General features: G+C 49.1%; 1 protein-coding gene across 5 annotated transcripts in view; it reads right to left on the minus strand.

Moving 5' to 3' along the window:
* Deaf1 (DEAF1 transcription factor) overlaps positions 1–19,797 on the minus strand; it is a 31,507-nt gene extending 11,710 nt beyond the window's left edge. Inside the window, exons 1-12 of one of the 5 annotated variants that reach the window (XM_076563778.1) lie at positions 19,502–19,748; positions 18,785–18,903; positions 16,547–16,636; positions 16,080–16,177; positions 15,025–15,154; positions 14,633–14,779; positions 13,996–14,135; positions 13,127–13,192; positions 8,318–8,444; positions 7,789–7,917; positions 7,208–7,336; positions 3,091–3,338 (exon numbers count right to left, since the gene is read on the minus strand). In XM_076563778.1, coding sequence (XP_076419893.1) covers positions 3,091–3,338; positions 7,208–7,336; positions 7,789–7,917; positions 8,318–8,444; positions 13,127–13,192; positions 13,996–14,135; positions 14,633–14,779; positions 15,025–15,154; positions 16,080–16,177; positions 16,547–16,562 — 1,230 coding nt within the window. In that variant the 5' untranslated portion in view covers positions 16,563–16,636; positions 18,785–18,903; positions 19,502–19,748. Of the gene's footprint in view, positions 1–3,090; positions 3,339–7,207; positions 7,337–7,788; positions 7,918–8,317; positions 8,445–13,126; positions 13,193–13,995; positions 14,136–14,632; positions 14,795–15,024; positions 15,155–16,079; positions 16,178–16,456; positions 16,637–18,784; positions 18,904–19,501 lie in introns of those variants that run through there. The other 4 variants (XM_042286026.2, XM_006977219.4, XM_042286014.2 and 1 more) reach the window with 4 other exon arrangements.
* Between the last annotated feature and the right edge of the window lie 87 nt (positions 19,798–19,884).

Here is a 19,884-nt window from a genome sequence, read left to right on the forward strand (position 1 = left end):
CCCCGAGGCTGAGGCCAACAGTTCCAGGTTGTCCCACTGTTGTATAGACAGGAGCTTCGTGGGGGACTCAGAGATGAGCACTGGCATCTGGTCAGCAGCCAGGAAGACAAGAGTGGAGGAGCATGCTCCTGCTCTGGGACTGTCTTACTCTAGTGGATGTTAAGTTCATTCCGGAGAGGGCAAGGACAGCCCTCCCTCATCAGAGTCTGAGCAGATGGGCCTTCACCGGGGCCACTCCTGCACCTGAAACTTTGAACTGCTCAGCAAGTGAGCAAGGGCTCTTGGATGCAGTGGTTGATAGAAGACCCCGAGGCTACTCAGCCAGCTTGGCTTCTGCTGGACACAGTGCCCTTGACAGGCAAGGGCATCCTCTTCTCTGCCCTGGTTAGTCTCTGCCGATCTAATTACAGACACACACATGAAAATCTCTCATTGTTAAAACTGGCACACATACACACAAAATCCTGTAATGACTTGCTTCAGCTAGGCTAAATTTGATTTCTTTTAAAATTCCAAATAAAATGTGAAAGCTGGCAGCCTTCGGCCCCCTCCAGCTGTGTTAATGCCGCACTCTGTCCCGAAAGCCCCTCAGTGAGGCTTCTCAGCTTGTCCTAGTCCACACACCCCAAATGGAAAGGGTCCCAACACGGTCTTTCCACTCACATGCAGCATTGTTTGCCATCTGAACCTCCATTTCCTACGCCGTGATCAACAGGACTACTTGCAAATAAAACTTCGATGGCATGGGAGTGTTCTTTCAGACAGTACGGGCCCAGGGAATGCAAACTCATTTTAACGCCAGCTGGTGTGTTTAGGTGTTAGTGTTTCAGCCCATCGCTCAAGAAAATTCGCACTTTCTGCAGTTAAAAAGGAAGCCAACTGTTGACCTGTGTCCCTCCCCTCCCACTCTGTACATTCAAGGATCCCTGTGTAGAGCCTTCCTTGTAGGATTTTGAGTTCATACCTACTGAGTTGCTAACAAGGCCGGTCCTCAAAGGATCTGAGTTCTAGTTTAGAATTCACCATTTCACAAGAGCTCAGGGACCAGCTGCTGGGGCCATCACATTCATCAAAGCTGTCATCATATCTGCTGCGCTGTACCCAGGAGCAGATGGTGACAGGGCTCTTCACTTCCCTCTGGTTCGGTCCCACCAGACATGTGACTCTGGCCATGAAGCAGCAGTCAAGGCCTGTTCCTAACGTACCCAGGTTCAACACAAGCCCAGCCACCTTAGCCAGCTGATGGCTAGTATTCCATGTGTATGAGTGTTTTAATTTCATGTATGTGGGCTCACCACATGTATGCAGTGCCCATGGAGCTCCTCAGGCCACAAGAAAGCCTAAAGACTTAAATAGTGCCAGATTATTGTGGCCTAATACTGCTACAGAACACTGAAACTAAGCCAATGGAGTCAAGCCATTATCGGCTACATAGCAACACTCATCAAAACAGAGCACACACTGCAGCGCAAAATGAATCCTAAAGCTCTTAAGCAGGATAAGGTGGCGCAGTTCTGAAAATCAACACTGGGAGACTGAGGCAGGAGGACCATGAGATGGCTAGTCTGGGCAAAATAGGAAGTTCCTGCCTCCAAAAACAAACAGCTAGGTGGGGGAGTGACGCACACCTTTAGTCCCAACACTTGGGAGGCAGAGGCAGGCAGATCTCAGTGAGTTTGAGGCCAGCCTGGTCTACAGAGCAAGTTCCAGGACAGCCAGGACTACGAAGAGAAACCCTGTCTTGAAAAACCAAAACCAACAAACAAAAAACACATCAGGCATGATGGCTTATGCCTATAATCCTAGTACTTGGGGGTTAGAGGGAGGAGGACCCCAAGTTTGAGGCCAACCTCATTTACATAACAAGTTAAAGTCTAGCCTGGGCTACATGACACCCTGTCTCAAAACACCAAGGTGGGTGTGGTAGTGCAACTTTTAATACCAGTATTCATCACTCAGCACTTGGAAGGCAGAGCCAGGTGGAGCTCTGGGAGTTCCAGGCTAGCCAGGGCTATACAGAGAGACTCTGTCTCAAAAACAAAACCAACACAAAATAGATATTTAAAAAAAAAAAATTGCTAAAATCTCACAGAGAACATTCTACAGAGCCAACTGCCATAAGAAATACAGAAACTCCTTGGCTATTCGAGAGTTACACCTATTTCTAAGTGATCTAGATTAAGTGTGAAAGCTGACCTACATCAAGCCATCAACTAGTTTTCAACAGATCTCTGAATGGGGAAAGGAAAGTCTCTCCCACAATTGCTGCTAGAATAACTGAAGGAAAACGAACCTTGAAACCCACAAGTGTCGTGCTGAGAGAAAGGAACAAGACAGGAAGGGCACACAGCTCGGCCTCTGCACTGGTGTGGAGCGCCACAGGTCGGTACTGGCCTCTGCACTGGTGCGGAGCGCCACAGGTCGGTACTGACCTCTGCAGTGGAAATCGGACGGGTGGTAGGGGTAGGAAGGCCAGGGATGACACTGGGAGCCACTGCGGTGGGCATCCTCAGTGTGATAATGTTTGCCAAAGCTCGTGCAGCCTGCACACGATACAGGCATTTTACTGTGGTTGAATTTTGCCTTGATTAAAAAAAAAAAAAGCCCAAAGTACACAGAAAATGTTAATAGTCATTAATCTTTGGGAAACTGATGCTAGGGATGCATCAGGCATTTGTGGTAGAGGAAGCTGCAGGAAAACATGGTGGTCACAAGGTCACACAACCCTCCATGGCCCACAGGTCATTGCAAAGCAGATGGAAAACTGTGCTATGCATCAGAGCCACACCAAATGACACTTTTCCAAAGTTAAAATGAGACATGTCTTACTACATAAAGATAGCCTAAATGTAGAAACATCTATGAATACCATGCATTCAAAAATAACGGTTGGTATATATAAAACTGTCTTCCCTGCTGAAATATACCAATCTTACACAAATGTTCTATCAGTGTCTGCTACCGATTATTTTCCAGATCTCTCTCCCCTGGGATAGTGGGGCAGTAAGCTTTGTGGGCCAGCACAGGAATCACGCTATCCCAGGGCCAGGGGAGGATAACGATACAGCTACAGGTCTAAGCTCACATTACCTCTTTCCGTTCGGCGTCAACCTGCATTCTCGCCTGGGTCACAGCAGCCTCCCTGCAAGAGCTCGCCTGCTTGGCTTGTTCAAACAGCGTCTTCAGCTGCTGGGCTGTGCTGAGCAAGGAGTTGACCATCTCTTCCAGGTACAGCCAGCTCCGCTGGTCTGACATCTCCAGCCCACTGACCACCGTGGGAGAGACAGCTTTGGTGGGGGTGGAGGGTGGCACAGTCAAGGCAGGCAGGGATGTCAGGACTGGAGGTAGAATGTGGGACAAACAAGAGGTTAGTGACGCCGGGCGGTGGTGGCGCACACCTTTAATCCCAGCACTCGGGACGCAGAGCCAGGTGGATCTCTGTGAGTTCAAGGCCAGCCTGGTCTAGAGTGAGATCCAGTACAGGCACCAAAACTACAAAGAAACCCTGTCTCGGAAAAAAAGAAAAAAAAGAGGTTAGTGACTTCCAAGCTTCATACAGCCTACTCAGGTGTGAGGAGAGACAGGTGGCGAGGGGACAAATCGGTAATGAAAGGTGAAAAGGTCCTATCCCTACTCCTTGTTCACATCCTCACATGTCTAATGTTAGTAGCCAAAAGTCTTCCTCAAGGGCTGATCACTCACATCATGAGACCGACAGCCCGACAGAGATAAATGGCAAGCAAGGCACCCAGAGAAGGGGCAGCCGTGAAACAGGGAAGGAAAGAGCCATAGGAAAACACACCAAGGACAGGGAATGGAGACTCAACCACCCCACACGCAGGGAAACCAAGGCTCATCTGCAAAGTCTCTCTGGGGTCTGCAGTCAATGTGGGCATTATTAAGGACAGTGGGAGTCATGATTGTCATGACTGGAGCAGAAGGCCACCAGGATAAAAGGAAGGGACCAGACATACTGTGATTTTATGCTCACTAGACACTGTGAACTCGCCCTGCAGGTAGGTCTAGAGTAGACACGTGTGTATAGATGCAAGGCCCTTTCTACCTCAGTGTACTGAGTGGACTGGGAACAGACACACCCTCACAGCCTTGAACACCCCACGTGACAGGGCTTCTGCAGGATGCTGTTTCTACTGCGCAAAGCCTCTTTCCAGTCTCCACGGTGAACTGGATAAGGTACACAGTCATCACAAGGCCAGCACTCAACGGTTCACGGCCACTGCACCACTGGCTTCTGAAAGGTGAGGGGGATGCGGGCTGGCAAGTTTGCTCAGTGAGGAAAACACTTGCAGCACAAGCACAAAGACCTGAGTTCAAATCCCAGGAACTCTGTAAAAGTGAGATGTGACAGTGCACCTCTGCAATCCCAGCATGCCTACGGAGAAATGAGAGGTTAAAGCAGGAGATTCCACTCTGGAATGCGAGCTAGCCTGGCATGGGCAGAGGAAAAACAAGAGACCTTCTGTCAGATACGGTGGAAGATGAGGACTCATACCCGAGGTTGGTCTCTGACCTCCACTCGCACATGCTCTGGTGCACCAAAGGGATCATATGTCCACACTCACATACATACAAATGTGTGCAACAACACACATGATAGGTAGGGTGGTACATGCCTTTAACTCCAGCACTCAGAAGAGGCAGGTGGATCTCTAGGAGTTTGGAGTTCGAAGCCAGCAAGTTCCAGATCATGCCAGCCAGCGCTATCCAGGCCCTATTTCAAAACAACAAAAAAGAACACCTTCCCCCCACACAAAAAGAATGAGGGGGGGGGGGGAGAGGAGAGAAGGAACTTGGGATGAACTTCAGCTGTCTGGTTAAGGCAGAAAATAAAAAAGTCCCTGTGATGAGGGGCAAGTCAACACAGAGACCACCTATGGGGTTCCTGTTCCTTCCTACAGGGCTCCCAGTCTGGGAGGGTGAGCAGAAATCAGAAAAGCAGCAATCATGACCCACAGATTAAAACAGGAAGCCCTATGTCCAAGCTTGGGCAAAACAGGATGAGGCTTTGTAGACCCCTGTGGACTCAGGAACCTCCCATGAGACTTCCCTACCTCACTCAGGTGCCACGGTTACCCTGAGCAAGAAGAGGACAGGGCTCAGAAGACACAGCAGTCCATGGTCTATCCCAGGTCTGCACCATCACTGACAAAAACACACCAACCCATGCCACAAGAGCCAACGTCACAGAGTCAGGGTAGGGGACATTCTACATGACAGCTGTTGGTAACCTCCAACAAGGCGGACGAGAGGCCGAGTGTCAGGGGACAAAGTTCAGGAAGCAAGGCCACCAGTCACTGGCTCACGGGTGCTTGCTTACTGAAGTCTTGAGTTCCATACAACCTTTTTTTCGTTTTGGTTTTTCCAGACAGGTGCTGGGATTAAAGGTATGGGCCACCACTGCCTGGCCATACCATATCCCCCCCCCCCCGGTAGGAAAAAAACAAAAGAAAACACTGAAGCATGTTGTGTGAAGACTGCAACTATTCTTAAATATTTAGGGGACAAAGTTGTTTGTATTTTATTTGTAACTTTTTTTGAATACCTGAGGTCATTTTCAAATTTTTGTTTGTTTTGTTTTGTTTGAGACAGGGTTTCTCTGTGTAGCCTTGGCTGTTCTGGACCTTGCTCTGTGGACCAGGTTGGCCTCAAACCCATAGAGATCTGCTCGCCTATGCCTCCTGAATGCCAGGATTAAAGGCTTGTGCCACCACCGCCCAGCCAAAAAAAAAAAAAAAAAAAAAAAAAATTTAATATTATAAAGTATCTGTGTTCCCAGCAAGCTGAGTGCCAGATGAGCAGGAAAGGACACAGTCCCCTGGGCAGCACAGGGTCCAGCCTGGAGCAGGGACTAGGGAGGAGGCTGAACCCTGTTGGAAGAAGTGGAGTCCGAGTGTGTCTTCAGGATGGAAGGGTTCAGATAGACAAAAGGGAAGACAATGTGAGCCAGGCACAGGCCTGTGGCGCACGCCTTTAATCCCAGCACTCAGGAGGCAGAGGCAGGCGGATCTCTGTGCGATCAAGGCCAGCCTGGGCTACAGTCTACTGATGTCAGGACACCCAGGGTTGTTGCACAGGGAAACCCTGTCTTGAGGTGGGAGGTGGGAAGGAAGATAATGAAGCAAGCAGGAGAGGGGAAGGGATTTTATTTTATTTTTAGCTCTTTTAGACAAGTTTCTCATGCTGGAGAACCCAACAAATATAAAAAACAAATGTTCATCAGCAGGAGAAGGTTCAGGTAATATTTTATCCATAGTGTGGACCTTTAAAAAGTGTACTGACAGAAATTTGCCCCAAATGTGCTGCTAAGTGAAACCCAAGGTCAAACTGCCCACACAGAGAGGGTCATCTCTGCTCTCAGCTACAAGGACACAGAAACTGGCACAGTTCCTGTGGTGATTTGAAAGAAAATGGCCCCAAAGGGAGTGGCACTATTAGATGGTGTGGCTTTCTTGGAGTGGGTATGGTCTTGTTGGAGGAAGTGTGTCACTGTGGTGGCGGGCTTTGAGGTTTCATATATGCTCAAGCCATGCCCACTTCCTGTTGTCTTTGGATCGAGATGTGAGGATGCTCAGCTCCAGCATCATGTCTGCCTGCATGCTGCCTTGCTTCCCACCATGACAATAATAACTGAACCTCTGAACTGTAAGCCACCCCAATTAAATGTTTCCCTTATAAGAGTTGCTGTGGTCATGGTGTCTCTTTATCAAATAGAAACCCTAACTAAGAGAGTCTCTCACACGAGACACAGCTTGATCCAATTCCACCGTTTGTCAAGGCAAGGAGATAGTCTGCTCACACATTTCTACTGGGGTAAACCTGACAATAGCAATATTAGGTCATTTCAGTCTCTGTGGAAGTAGCCTGATACAAACAAAAGAAGCCTTACACATAAGTGAACAGCATGGTTGTGTCCAATAAAACTTTATTTACAAACACAGGCAGAAGCCTGGATCTTGCTAGCCCTAACCCAGCACTTCAAGAGGGGGAAAAAAAAACACATTAGCACAAGCCCTATTTCACTCGCAGGAAGCAATTCTGAGGCTGGGGCATGGGTCAGAGGTAGAGCATTGGCCTAGCATGTACAAGACCCTGGGTTCCAGCCGCAGCAGTACAAAGAATAAAAATCAAGCCAAAACACGATTCTGAGGACAACAGCCTGCATACACATGAATTCTTTTATACTCACCGATTTTGGGATGTGATGTTGGCAATGCAGCTTCTGGAAACGGGGCAATCTGGCAGCTGTCCTGATAGCCAGGATAGTGTGGTTCAGGATGGCCAACCCTGCAGGGGGGCTGCACACCTGCCTCTTGCACTGTTAGTGAGAAAGAGGCAGACAGCCTCAGCACTTTGCTATTGGCACAGCAGAATTAATCCCATGTGCCTACAGCTGCATTCTCAATGCAGAGATACCAGCCCTGGGAGGCTGCTGAGTACCCGGGGTGTGTACTTTGAATTGATTGACACATTGGGATTTGGGTGGTTGATGAAATAAAATTTATTACAAAAGATATCATCATGTGCTTTGCTAACATGATTCTTAGAATATTTAAAAGTACACATGGGACTGTTTCTAGTGGCTGGTGTCAGCCGAAAGCAACGTCTACAAATGCTACGTATCTCTGTGTGTTGGTCACAGTGCCTTTTCTCCAGTACCCACCAGCCTCCCAACAAGATCTAGCCTTGCTCAAGGCCCTTGCCGAGAAGCCAGGCAACAGACTGCCGTAGATGTTTGGGACGTATCAGGCAGATACTGAGACGACTTACCTGTCGCTCCTGCAAAGACATCACCTTGGGCTGGGCTCTCAGAGATGACAGCAGTAGCCTCTACAGTGGATGCTCGGTCAAAGGTTAGTGCTCCAGAGGTAGTGATCTGTCCTGAGGGTGTCACAGTGACTGGAAAAGGCAAAAGGCATTTGACTCATGGCCAGGCCAGGCACTGGGCCCCAAGCATGCACTGCTCTTTGCAAAGGTGCAGGCTTCAGAGAGATCCCAGGAGCTAGGCCAAAGCATACACTGTGAGATACCCCACACATGGTATGACACCAGGAAGCCCTTGACCTTGGCACGTGGAGGAGAGAGCCGGACAGGGCAGGACTCAGGCCTCTAGCTACACTGCTGAGTCTGACCGTGCTCCAGCCAGAAAACAAAATGTCAATTAACTTTAAAACACTTTGCAGTTTGAATCAAAGGGAAAGACTTCATCAGACTGTCTAAGAGATGAGAATCCCTCCACTGGGCGAAGGCGGAGAAACAGGCTCACACCTCAGCAAAGGACTGCCCTGCTAGTACTCACAGGTGGTGGCCGCCGTGGCAGGAAGCAGCGTGATGTTCTTGGGGGAATCCTTCTTAACTGGAGTTGTGGGCAGCTCATTCTCTTTCTTGCGCCTTTTGTAAGGGACGAAGAGCCTGACTGGGCCACTCTGGGGAGAAAATTAAAGCTGACCAAGGGTTGACAGTGCCTGCTTCCCACACCTTATGGGGTTAGTCTATTAGCTCTGCAAAGAGCAGAAGCCCCCCACCCCCTCCCCGCAGCCCTCAAAATGGCAGAGAAGACATTTTCAGAAGAAATAGATGAGCAGCAGCACAGCTGCCAAGCAAGAACACGTACGTCCTCAACATCTGGAGCTTTGGATTCTTAGAAGAAAGGAAGTGGGACCAAGTAAAGGAGAACAAGGAAAACCACAGCCTGAAATAAAAGTCAGCAGAGCGAGGAGAGTCACTCAGAGCCGTTTGCAGACACACGGAGGAAGCACTGGCAAGTTGCCATGGTCTATAATCTCAGTAACCAAGAGGCAGAGGCAAGATGATGTTCAAGAGGCCATGCGTTCAAGTTCAGCCTGGGTTACAGTGTGAGACCCTATGTCAGAAATAAAAAGCTCAGGGCCAGGAGTAGTGGCACATGCCGTTAATCCCAGCACTCGGGAGGCAGAGGCAGGTGGATCTCTGTGAGTTCAAGGCCAGCCTTATCTACATAGTGAGTTCCATGATATCCAGAGCTACACAGTGAGACCCTGTCCTGAAAAAAATAAATAAATAAAAATAAAAATAAATGCTGGGTGGCAGCAGCACATGCCTTTAGTCCCAGCACTCAGGAGGCAGAGGCAGGCGGATCTCTGTGAGTTCGAGGCCAGCCTGGTCTACAGAGTGAGTTCCAGGACACGCTCCAAAGCTACACAGAGAAACCCTGTCTCCAAAAAAAAAAAAAAAAAAAAGAAAGAAAAAGAAAAAAGAAAATTCCTTAGAGACATGCCCACAAGACAATCTGGCTGAGGTAATTCCTCAACTGAGAGTCACTCTTCTGGGTAGGTTAACAACAATTACCCAGCACATCACGTGCCTCCACCTGGTGAGTGCGGCCATCACACGTGTGTAATTTATGTGGTGCAAGGCTTTGTGCATGCTGGGTAAACACTGTACCACCTGAGTTACAGCCCAGCCCTTCCCTCCTTCTTCGCGGGGCCTTGTGGCTTCTCCACCTCTCCTGCGCCTCTCCTGCGCCTCACCTCACCTGCGCCTCTCCTGCACCTCACCTGCACCTCTCCTGCATGCTGTTGTGCTGTGAGGTCTGTTTCTTGCTCATGCCCATGTCTTAGTTTAGCTGCCAACCAGACCTTACAGGCGACACACTGTGGCCACAGTGGGTACTGACACCCACTACACCTGGCTTTCTGCTCTCCTTTGTTGGAGGCCATGTTGTCTGGATGAAGCACTTCCTGCAGGGTGTAGTGGTCTCTGAGAGCTCAGCCTGGGTGTGCAGTTGCCTCAGATAAGAGCAGGCCTCTGACTGGCTGCCTCTGTTGGCTTCTCTGCTGAGCTGGTGCCTACAGGTAGAGCTACAGTAGGTTCCAGAGTGGCTGACAGATCCCTGCCATGTAAATTGCCATTATCTGAGCAGGTTCATCTATGGCTCTTCAAAGGTAAACCTCTGTAGTCTGCTCTTAATCTGAGCAGGCTTTTCTTGGCTGCTGCTTTTCTTGATTCTCTCTAGCTGATGCAAGGCAGCATCTTGCTCTGATGTAGCTACTAGTCTTCCCACTGTTCCCAGAACATTCTTAGCTTTAGACATCCCTATAGTCGCTCTAAAAAACAGTCAGTTCATTAAAGAGTCATAGTTCACACTATCAGAACGGCAGGCAGCCCTGCTGTGTGCACAGGGATTAAGGCAGAGCCCACCACAATTCGGAAACTGGTCCCAGAAACAAGCTGAGCTGAAGATGCCAAGCAATAGGCCCAGCCAGCCCGATACAGGGCCGAGGTAAGGGGTCTCACCCTAGCACGGTTGGGAAGTCACTGTAAGCCATAGCTGTCAGGTGAGCAAGGCTATAGCCTACTCTGACTGTGAGGTGACCTACCCTTGCTAGGGAGCTGAGGGGGGAAGGACCAATCTTGAGAGGAGCCTCCTTCAACCTGAGCTAGAGGAGAGCTGGCCACGCCTCTTGTTGTTCTTTCCTTTGGACTTGGCACTCTACTTAGGTGTTTACTGCCCTGGGGGGCCCTGGGGACAATCTCCAGAGATGTCAAGTAGTTGTCTTCCACAGTTTTCACCGCTTACTCTCTGGGGGACAGTCTAGTGGAGCACCTCACATCCCCTAGTGCAGTGGTTCTCAACCTTCCTAATGCTGCACCCTCTAACACAGTACCTCATGCTGGGGTGACACCCAATCATAAAATTATTTCATCGCTACTTCATGACTGGAATTTTGCTCATAAAAGTGTTATGAGTCATAATGTAAATATCTGATATGCAGGACACCTGATATGCAACCCCTGTGAAAGGATCATTCAACACCCCCCCCAAAAGGGGGCTGTGACCCACAGGTTGAGAACTGCTCCCTTAGTGGAAGCCAGAGCTTAAAATCTGACAGAGTCCAGTGTGCTGAGTAGCATTTAAAGACTGCAGCTTGGATCCATGTTTTAGAAACTCTGGGTCTATGCCTAGGTCACAAAGAGAGTGTCATGTGTTACCTTGTAAATGTCACAGCCTTGATCTCATGTTCAGATCTTTGCTACAATCTGAATTCACTTTTATCCATAGTGTAGTCTGGGTCAAAGCTCATTCCTTGCCCAGGAACATCCAATGGTTCAGCACCACATGTTGGAAACTTGGGGTTGGCAGCTGGACTCTGGTCAGTTCCCAAGAGATCTCAGATCCTGCTCACACACTGTACTGATTAATTACCACAGCAACATAGAACTCTTACAAGCCCATGGTGTGGGCTTGGCAATTTCAGACTTGTGTCCTGAGGCTCTTGAAAGACTAATCATGCTGCTCTGTGACTCCACAGATTCTCTGACAGTCTCAGCCATCCGTTTTTTGGGGGGGGGTTTAATGATGTTTAAAATTATATTATTTTCACTAAACTTTTTTATAGTAGAATCATATTAAAATTAGATAAACTGGGCATGATGGCAAACCCTTTAATCCCAGCACTCAGGAGGCAGAGGCGGAAAGATCTCTGAGTTTGAGGCCTGCCTGGTCTACATAGTGAATTCCAGGGCAGCCAGGGCTACAGAGTCTGTCTCAAAAACAAACAAATAAACAAAAAGTTTAAATATACTTGGTATTTAAAGGTGAGAACATAGCATCTCTCTCCAATTACAGTTTCTCTCTGCTCTACACCCTCATGCATGTAGACAGCAGTAACTGGACTCAGTGAGTTATGGGAAATAAAAAAGAGGCCATGAAGGTGAAGAGTGTTGAGGAGAGCCAGGGCCGTGAGAGGGGAGTCTTAGGTGTACATGATCAAGACACATCGTATAAATGTATGAAACCGTCAAAGAAAATTCTAAAACTATTCTTTAACTATTCTCTCTCTCGGGAACCAGCTGGGCAGATGGTTCAGAGGTTTAGAGCACTGGCTGCTCTTGCAGAGGACCCGGGTTTGATCCCAGCACCCACGTGGTGGCTCACAGCCTTCTTTAGCTCTAGTTCAACAGGATCCTATGCCCTCTTCTGCTCATATACATAAAAATAAAATAAATAAACATTTTAAAAAGTTCTCTAACTTTTTAGGAGACAGTCTCACTAAGTAGCCATGGCTGGCCTGGAACTTGTTATGTAACCCAGACTGGTTTCCAACTTGTAGCAATTCACCTAACTCCATCTCCCAAGTGTTGGGATTCCAGTCATATGCCACCATGCTTGGCCTAAAGTTTTACTTGCCACGTAGTAATTTACCAGATTAGTAATGAAACTAAAGCAAGGAAATCCTAATTAGGCAGCTTATGTTTAAGACACTTGAAAGTAATTTGTAATATTAAGGAACGTGGAAACAAATAGAGTATGTTCATGTTAGCATCTCACTTTTAAAAGCTACATAGCAATACTTAGCAAAGTCAATAACAAAGATCATGTTTCTTTTTGAATCAGTTAAGACTTTAGAATGAGGCCATGTGTGGTGATGCATACTTTTAATTACAGCACTTGGGAGGCAGAGGCAGGTGGATCTCTGAGTTCAAGGCCAGTCCTGAATTCCAGGACAACCAGGGCTACACAAAGAAACCTCAAAAAAAACAAAAAATAATTTAAAAAAAAATTAGAATGAGGAGCTATTTCAAGGACATTAAAAGGTCTATCCATGATAAGGTGGGGGTTTTGTTTCCTTGTTGGGGATGCCAGGTAAGTGTTCTATCACTGAGCTATATCCCCACCTTCTTTTAGTTTTTAACCCTTAGTGCTGGATTCAAGGTATGCACCACCACCGCCCGGCTTTTGGTTTTTATTTCAAGAGTTTCACTAATTTGCCCAGGTTGGCTTTGAACTCAGCCTGTAACCCGGGCAGGTCTTGAACTGTCAGTTCTCTTGGGCCAGCCTCCCCCGTAGCTGGAATTTAAGCTGATGCTTACAGGCCTGGCTGGCGAACACTATGACCAGGGTTGAAAGCACGGAGCAGAGTGCCGCATGCATGTGCGCTAGAACCTCTTTCAAAGGGGATGCTGCTTTGGGATCACGTGGCTCCATGGAGCTTTCCCATTCAGTGTCCTGAACTTCCCACAGCACCTTCTACCCAGTGCAGGCAGCAGCCTTCAGAGATGAAAACCCCTGAGAAAAGGAGGGCCAGAGCTCCCACAGGCAGGAGGAACACAACATCTAGTGACTTACGAGAGTCATGTCGTCACAACAGGCAGCGCAGGTACAGGAGGCAGCGTGGGGGTTCAAAATACCATCCTGAAACATAGAAGGTGCCAGAGGTATCACAGAGGTATAAATATAGGATTATATAGACAGAAATACAGAAATGAGGGAATCTGCCACTACCAGGAGTTGTTCAGTGCTAGACTGCACCCCCACCAAGGCAAAAATCTGAGCATAAATACAGTCACTTCTGGAAACTTCTTGTCTAGACTGAGCCACTGCTGGTAGGCTTTATTCTCTCTTCCTAGGGATGAGACTCCATAGACATTGACTAGCCACAGCCAGGAGCTGACCTGGAGCAAGAATCAAGTCTTCTTCCTTGGGCTGGAGTGTGGGTGTAGTGGTTAAGAGTAATTGCTCTTGTAGAAGACCAAGGTTCAAGTCCAAGCACCCAATGGCTGCTCACAACTGTCTGTAATTCCAGTACCAAGGGATCTGACATCACACGTACCGTGCACATAGTACACATACACACATGCAGACAAAACACTCATACACATAAAATAAAAAAGTAAAGAAAAAATTCTTTCTTCCCTGTAAGGAAAATGGAGCAAAAGGGAGGCAGGTGTGGCTGGGTGCTACCGATCTGACTTCCTCTACCTTTATTCTCACAGGGCTGGTGTTTCTCTTTTCTGTGCCTCCTGCTACCCCATCTGATCCCCACAGCAATTCTCTGAGTCAGGGCCAGCACACACCCAGCGCACGCCCAAGAACATCATGAGAGCAGATAAACCGCTCTGGTCAGACAGTGAGTACATGTCATCAGACCCTGTCTGGTGCCATGTTCTGGGCACTTCCTACTGTTCATCTTAAAGCTGGTGGGTCCCAACACATACCTGGATGAGGCACTGCAGGGGTCTGCCCGCATAGCGGATGCTTCTCTTCCAGTCCTTGCTACTGGCTCTTCCTGCCATGGCCTCAAACTCAGTTGGGCTGTACCAGTTCTCTCCCTGCTTGATACACCGACCCCGCCCACCTGGAACGAAGGGGGCTGGCCTTTAGAATTCCTCAAGGCCCGTTGCTCCATTATGTCTTGCTGACATCAGTTCCTTCTCCTGCCTTTTTTCTTTCTCTGCCCTGCCTGGCCTCTAATCTCACCTTCCCTGTGGTCACCAAGAGGCTGCCTGGCAAGTCATGTCAAATCGACCATCCATGGCCACTGCAAGCTTCACTGGGTCCCCAACAAGCATCAGCCCACTTCAGGAATCCTCTGTCACCTGAGGCGTCTGAGATGACTGGGGAATATGGTTGAGCTCTGCCTCTCTCCTCTCTCCCATTTAGGGTCAACTATGACTTGTCCTTAGGTCTGTCCTTGCCTTGTGCCCGCCATGGCCTAGGCTTTAGTGACCAGGGATCCATTTCTTCTAACATATTCACATGACAGGCTTGCTTGGCCCCAGTCTACTAAGAGGGCCAAAGAACACCAAGAAGAAAGTCTGAATGGGGAATGGTGGTAGCCAAGTGCTACCTCACCTGAGCCGAGCCTGCTCTTGTAGAGAGTGCCACTGATGTTCCGACAGCGCACGGGCAGCTCACTGTCATACACGGAAGGGTCCCAGTTGTACTTGGTGCCACCTTTCTCCTGGCCAGGTGCCAGTGGGGTAGGAGGGGACTGAGGACCTGGGCAAAGAGAAGCTATGAGGATTAGAGCACAGAGTGAGCAGAGCAGCCCAGCATGTTCCATCCCCAACCACAAAGCCCTCACAGGTACAGAAAGGACAGCCCTGAAGTGCCACCCTTCCAACTGTGGGCAGCATCTCTTCTCGCCTGGAAACTTCTGCCCTTTCTACAAACATCGATTTTGTTTTCAGATTTACCACTACAGAGAACCAAAAAGAAGGCCTGGGGTCAGGTGCTGCGGGTACCTGGGGTGAGAGGTGCTGCTGGGCCCTTCAGCCCAGTGGTCTCCACAATGCTCCCATCTGTGTGGACAACTATTAGCGTGGCTTTCTCGGTGTTCAGGCTGTCCCCGATCTGCAGGGCTGTCCTACCAGACTAGAAGGAAAGACACTCTTGTCAGCTCTAGGGTAGCCAGAGGCCGATTACCTGACCCAGTGGAATGTGGCCCTACTGCGAGGCTCTCACCACTTATCAGCAAGATAGGATGTTTACCTCGGCCCACACATCCTCTCCACAGGCATCTATCTCCAAGGCACACAAGGACAGAACCAAGAAAAGCACAAAGGCTGCTAAGTGTCTGCACACCTGTCAAAGCTGAAGTGTTCATATTCACAATTCCTTTCCGGACACTGAGCAACTCTGCCTCTCCTAAGAAGACTGTGCCGTGTCTGAAGGCTTCGTATAGAAAGCAGAATGGTGTGACAGACCACAAAAAGTCTCTGACTATGGACACAGGTGCTACTGAAAGCATCTTGGATGCTAATGGCTACAGGAGTGAACATGAAGAAAGGACTAATGGATTGTGGGCCTCGGAGAAAGGAGCAGAGAGGTCAGATATAGGGACTCTTCGTGTGTCTACAGATCTCAACGGAGTACAAGCAAAGCCAGGCACTAAGAAGCTCTATTAGGGGCTGAGAGCAGCCGGAGGGAGTCTGGTGAACACAAGCTGTAACTTGTGAACTCCAGCTGGCATGGAGGACGGCCTGACCACAGCCTAAGGGCTCCTCATATATCCCCACCTTTCTAGGTGTATACAGCACCTTTCATGGTGGTGACCTAAGGTGAAGATAATGTCCTAGCTCAAATTGGGTCTTCTGCCTTGCCTAGCCCAGCCCTGAGGCTCCTCAGAGCACAGGGAGGCACACAGGCCCCCCATAGCTCCCAGAACAGCAGGTGCTCACCCACATCTAAACCCTGAGAGGGTCCTGGAAATGAGGACTACCCTCGTGGGCTGTGCAGAAGTCAAAGGCTCTGAGGACAGTTTGCCAAGCACCCTGAACCACACCCAAGAAGGGCTTACCAGGACATGTCCTGATATCGATGCTGCGTTTGCCACTGAGGTCGTGAAGACGTTATCTGCAGAGGACCCCACGTTTGCCACGGTCACTGTGGTCACTTCTGCAACAGAGTGGGACAGAACACAACTTCACACATGATGAAGGAGAGCACAAAAGGCAAAGATTGTGTGAGCTGTAAAGTACCCCACATGGGTATATGCATATGCACTCCTCCCAGACATGTTAACACTTCTATGGATGCTCAGCTGACATCTCCTGTAGTCCAGTCTAAAGTACTTGCTTCTCCCAGAAGAGGGGGACAGCTACCCTTCCCCACCAAAGCTTTTCCCATGCAGCAAAAATATCCACCATGACCTCCCATGCCCACTTCACCACTGGCCTTTCTCCCTTTGCAAAGAAGCTGCAAGTCTCTTAGGCCTGGGACACCTCCTTGATGATCAAGACATGGCAAACTCCAGTCCAGCCTCACCCCTCTCCACTGCCATAGCTCAGGCCATCCTACAGTCTTGTGTCCACTGTCTGAGATCTCCATGCCATCCTTCCCCAGAAACTCTTCCTCCTGAAAAACACGTGAACCTGCCACAGCCACGCCTGCAATATGAACTTGACTCCTTGGGGCAGACAGGTCTATCAGCAGTAACTTCACAGAGCAGCTCCATAAAGATGTGTCATGGCCCTGAGACTTCCAACCACACATACCACCAGGTTCTTCTGTATCCTGCTGCCTGACACTATGTATCCTTGCAGTTGCCCTTCCCGATCTCTACAAGAGGTTCCCAGGTTCCGTCTGGCACCCAGCATTCTAAAATGCCCAATACCCAGGGAAGCCTCTGGCATACGGGAAGTAACCAAAGATGCCAACTGGAATCCTGCCAGCCCCATTAACCCAGCCCTGACCAACCTGCACCCCTGTACCTGTCTAGCTCATATCCATTACCAGTCCATACATGGACACACCTAAATCATCAACTCAGCTAGCACTGAGCCACCTGAACATCATCTGACTTCAAAAACTTACACAAAAAAGTAGAAATGTTCTGATACATAAATATACAACTAAAATTCTGATACACACACACACACACACACACACACACACACACACACACCAGAGTTGCAATTCTCTGATGTCACCATAGACATCTTATTTTTTTCCTGAACTCAGAAAAATATGTGCAAAAAGGACAAAAACTTTATAGCCCCAAATCCCACTATCAACCCAGAATTCACAGGAGAAAAAGGAGTATCAAAAGCTCCAAGAAGGGTGGTGGTGGCGCATGCCTTTAATCCCAGCACTTGGGAGGCAGAGCCAGGTGGAACCTCTGTGAGTTTGAGGCCAGCCTGGTCTACAGAGCAAGTGCCAGAAAAGCTGCACAGAGAAACCCTGTCTCAAAAAACCAAAAAAAAAAAAAGCTCCAAGAAAAGCCAGGTGGTGGTAGTGCACACCTTTAAGTCCAGCACAGATCTCTGAATTCAAACCCACTCTAGTCTACAGAGTTCCAGGATAGCCTGGGCTACACAGAGAAACCCTGTCATGAAACAAACAAAAAATTCTAGAGAAGGAACCAGACATATGGCTCAGCAGTTAAGAGCACTGGCTGCTCTTCCAAAGGACCTGGGTTCAATTCCCAGCACACACATGGTAGCTTACAACTGTCTGTAACTCTAGGCACAGGTCCACAAATATACATGCAGCCACATACTTTAAATGAATTAATTTGTTTGCTTATTTTTTTTCTGAGACAGGGTTTCTTTGTGTAATCCAGGCTATCCTGAAACTAGCTCTGTAAGTCAGGCTGGCCTCGAATTCACATAGATCCACCTGCCTCTGCCTCCTGAATGCTGGAATTAAAGGCATGCACCACCACAGCCCAGCTGAAATTAACTTAAAAACAAAAAACAAAAAAACAAAAAACAAAACAAAAAAAAAAACCCTCCAGGAAGGGACCAGAGAGATGACTTAGATGCTGAATGCATACTGTACTTGCAGAGGACCCAGGTTCAATTCCCATCACCCATGCTGGGTGCTAACAACTATGTTTTAACTCCAGCTCCAGGAGGAATCTGATACCTCTAACTTCCACAGGCAACTGCAATCACATACACATATCCACATACACACATAAAAGTAAAAATATTATCTTAAAAAAAGGAAAAGCTCCAGGAAGACTCCCTCACTTCCGTGACGGGATCTAGACTTCAGGTTGACAAGCAGAACCAAGGCTTCTCCTCCTACTGCTCTGAACAAATACCCAGAGTTGATGCGCCTCAGCTCTGATGTACCCTGAGCAGAATCCCAATGTCAAACCTGCAGAGCTTCAGATTGGAAAGCACCTAACAATACAAAAAGCATAGGAAAACGATGGTCTTCCAAGGATTCAAATGTACAAGTATAAGACATTCAGGAGTTCCAATTGGTAGGGAGCTCAACACTCAGGAAGGTCAAAGGTTGGGGGATATGGTGGGACTGTAAGAGGTAGTATGGTGTGGCATCACTGTACAGGGTGATGCAGCTCAGCTCAAGGCTCCATTTGTCACAAAACATGAAAATTAGGGTACTCTATGTGTCAAGAAACCAGAAGAAGCAAAACAGAAAACTAAGTAATGGAGAAGGAGGGAATATCTGCATAGGAAAAGGCAGACTTAGAAGACCCAGCACAAGGAGATTCTAATGTCACTACAAAGCAAGGCTGATCTGCATCATTACCTTTGAAAAGCTGCCTGCCTTGGAGGACTCTCCTGGCCCTGGGCTCAGGTCACACTTGAACTGGCCTTTGGGGCAGACAGGTCTACCAGAAGTAATGCCGCTGACCAAACCTGGAGCACCTTCAGAACAAAATTCACATCTGACCCATCTGCGCTATCAGATCCCAGGAAGCAAGAGAGGACAAGGCAGGTAGTAGGTATTGAGAAAGTTCCAAAAGGGTAAAAACAAAACAAAAAGAGCAGAGAGGCACATTCACACAAGGGAGCAAATATGTATACAGTGCTGAGGCAAGCTAGTGGAGTGTGCAAGATGTGTATGCAAGGCATTGTGAGATGCAGGGCAGGGACAGAGCAAGTGTGCAAGGCATTATGAAGTGCATGGGCAGGTGCAAAGTAGGTGTCAGGGCATTATGAGGTGCATGGGCAGGTGTGAAGTGCATAGGCAGGTGCAGAGCATGTGTACAGAGCAGGTGTGATGTGCAGGGGCAGGTGTAAGGTGCATGGACAGAGGCAGGGCAGGTGTGTAGGGCATTGTGAGGTGCACTGGCAGGGCAGGTGCTGGGCAGATGTGCAGGACAGGTGGAAGAGAGCCTTTCCTGCGAGACAGATGTGCATGACAGATGCATAAAGCATATGGGAAGCGGCCTGTACATGGTGCATGTGTTCAGGGCTTGTACGCGGGAACCCGGTGAGGCGCGAGGCCGGCGGGCGCACTTGCCTGCGAAGGCGGCAGCGGCGGCGGCCTCATCGGGGCTGGGCAGAGCCTCGGTACCCATATCCATGTGCCCAGATTCGGCCGCCATCACCGCCACAGCCGTGACCCGCCGCGTCTCGCGCTCCGCCTCGGAGTCCGCGTCCTCCTCCGAGTCCTCGTCTCTGCTTAACACCGGTTCCTCCGCCTCGCTTTCTGCTGCGGCCGCGGCCGCCGCCGCCACAGCGGCCGCGGCCGCCACCGCTGCCGCCTCGGCCAGGCCCAGCTGTTTTGCCGCCGAGTCCGAGTCCTCCATACGGACTCCACCGAGTCCGCCCGAAGGCGCCGTCCGGGACCGCCCGAAGCGCCAAGCGCCGAGCCCGAAGCGGGGCCCGAAGAGGCCGCCCGAG

This window comes from Peromyscus maniculatus, chromosome 1 (assembly GCF_049852395.1).
Source record: "Peromyscus maniculatus bairdii isolate BWxNUB_F1_BW_parent chromosome 1, HU_Pman_BW_mat_3.1, whole genome shotgun sequence".
Lineage (NCBI taxonomy): Eukaryota > Metazoa > Chordata > Mammalia > Rodentia > Cricetidae > Peromyscus > Peromyscus maniculatus.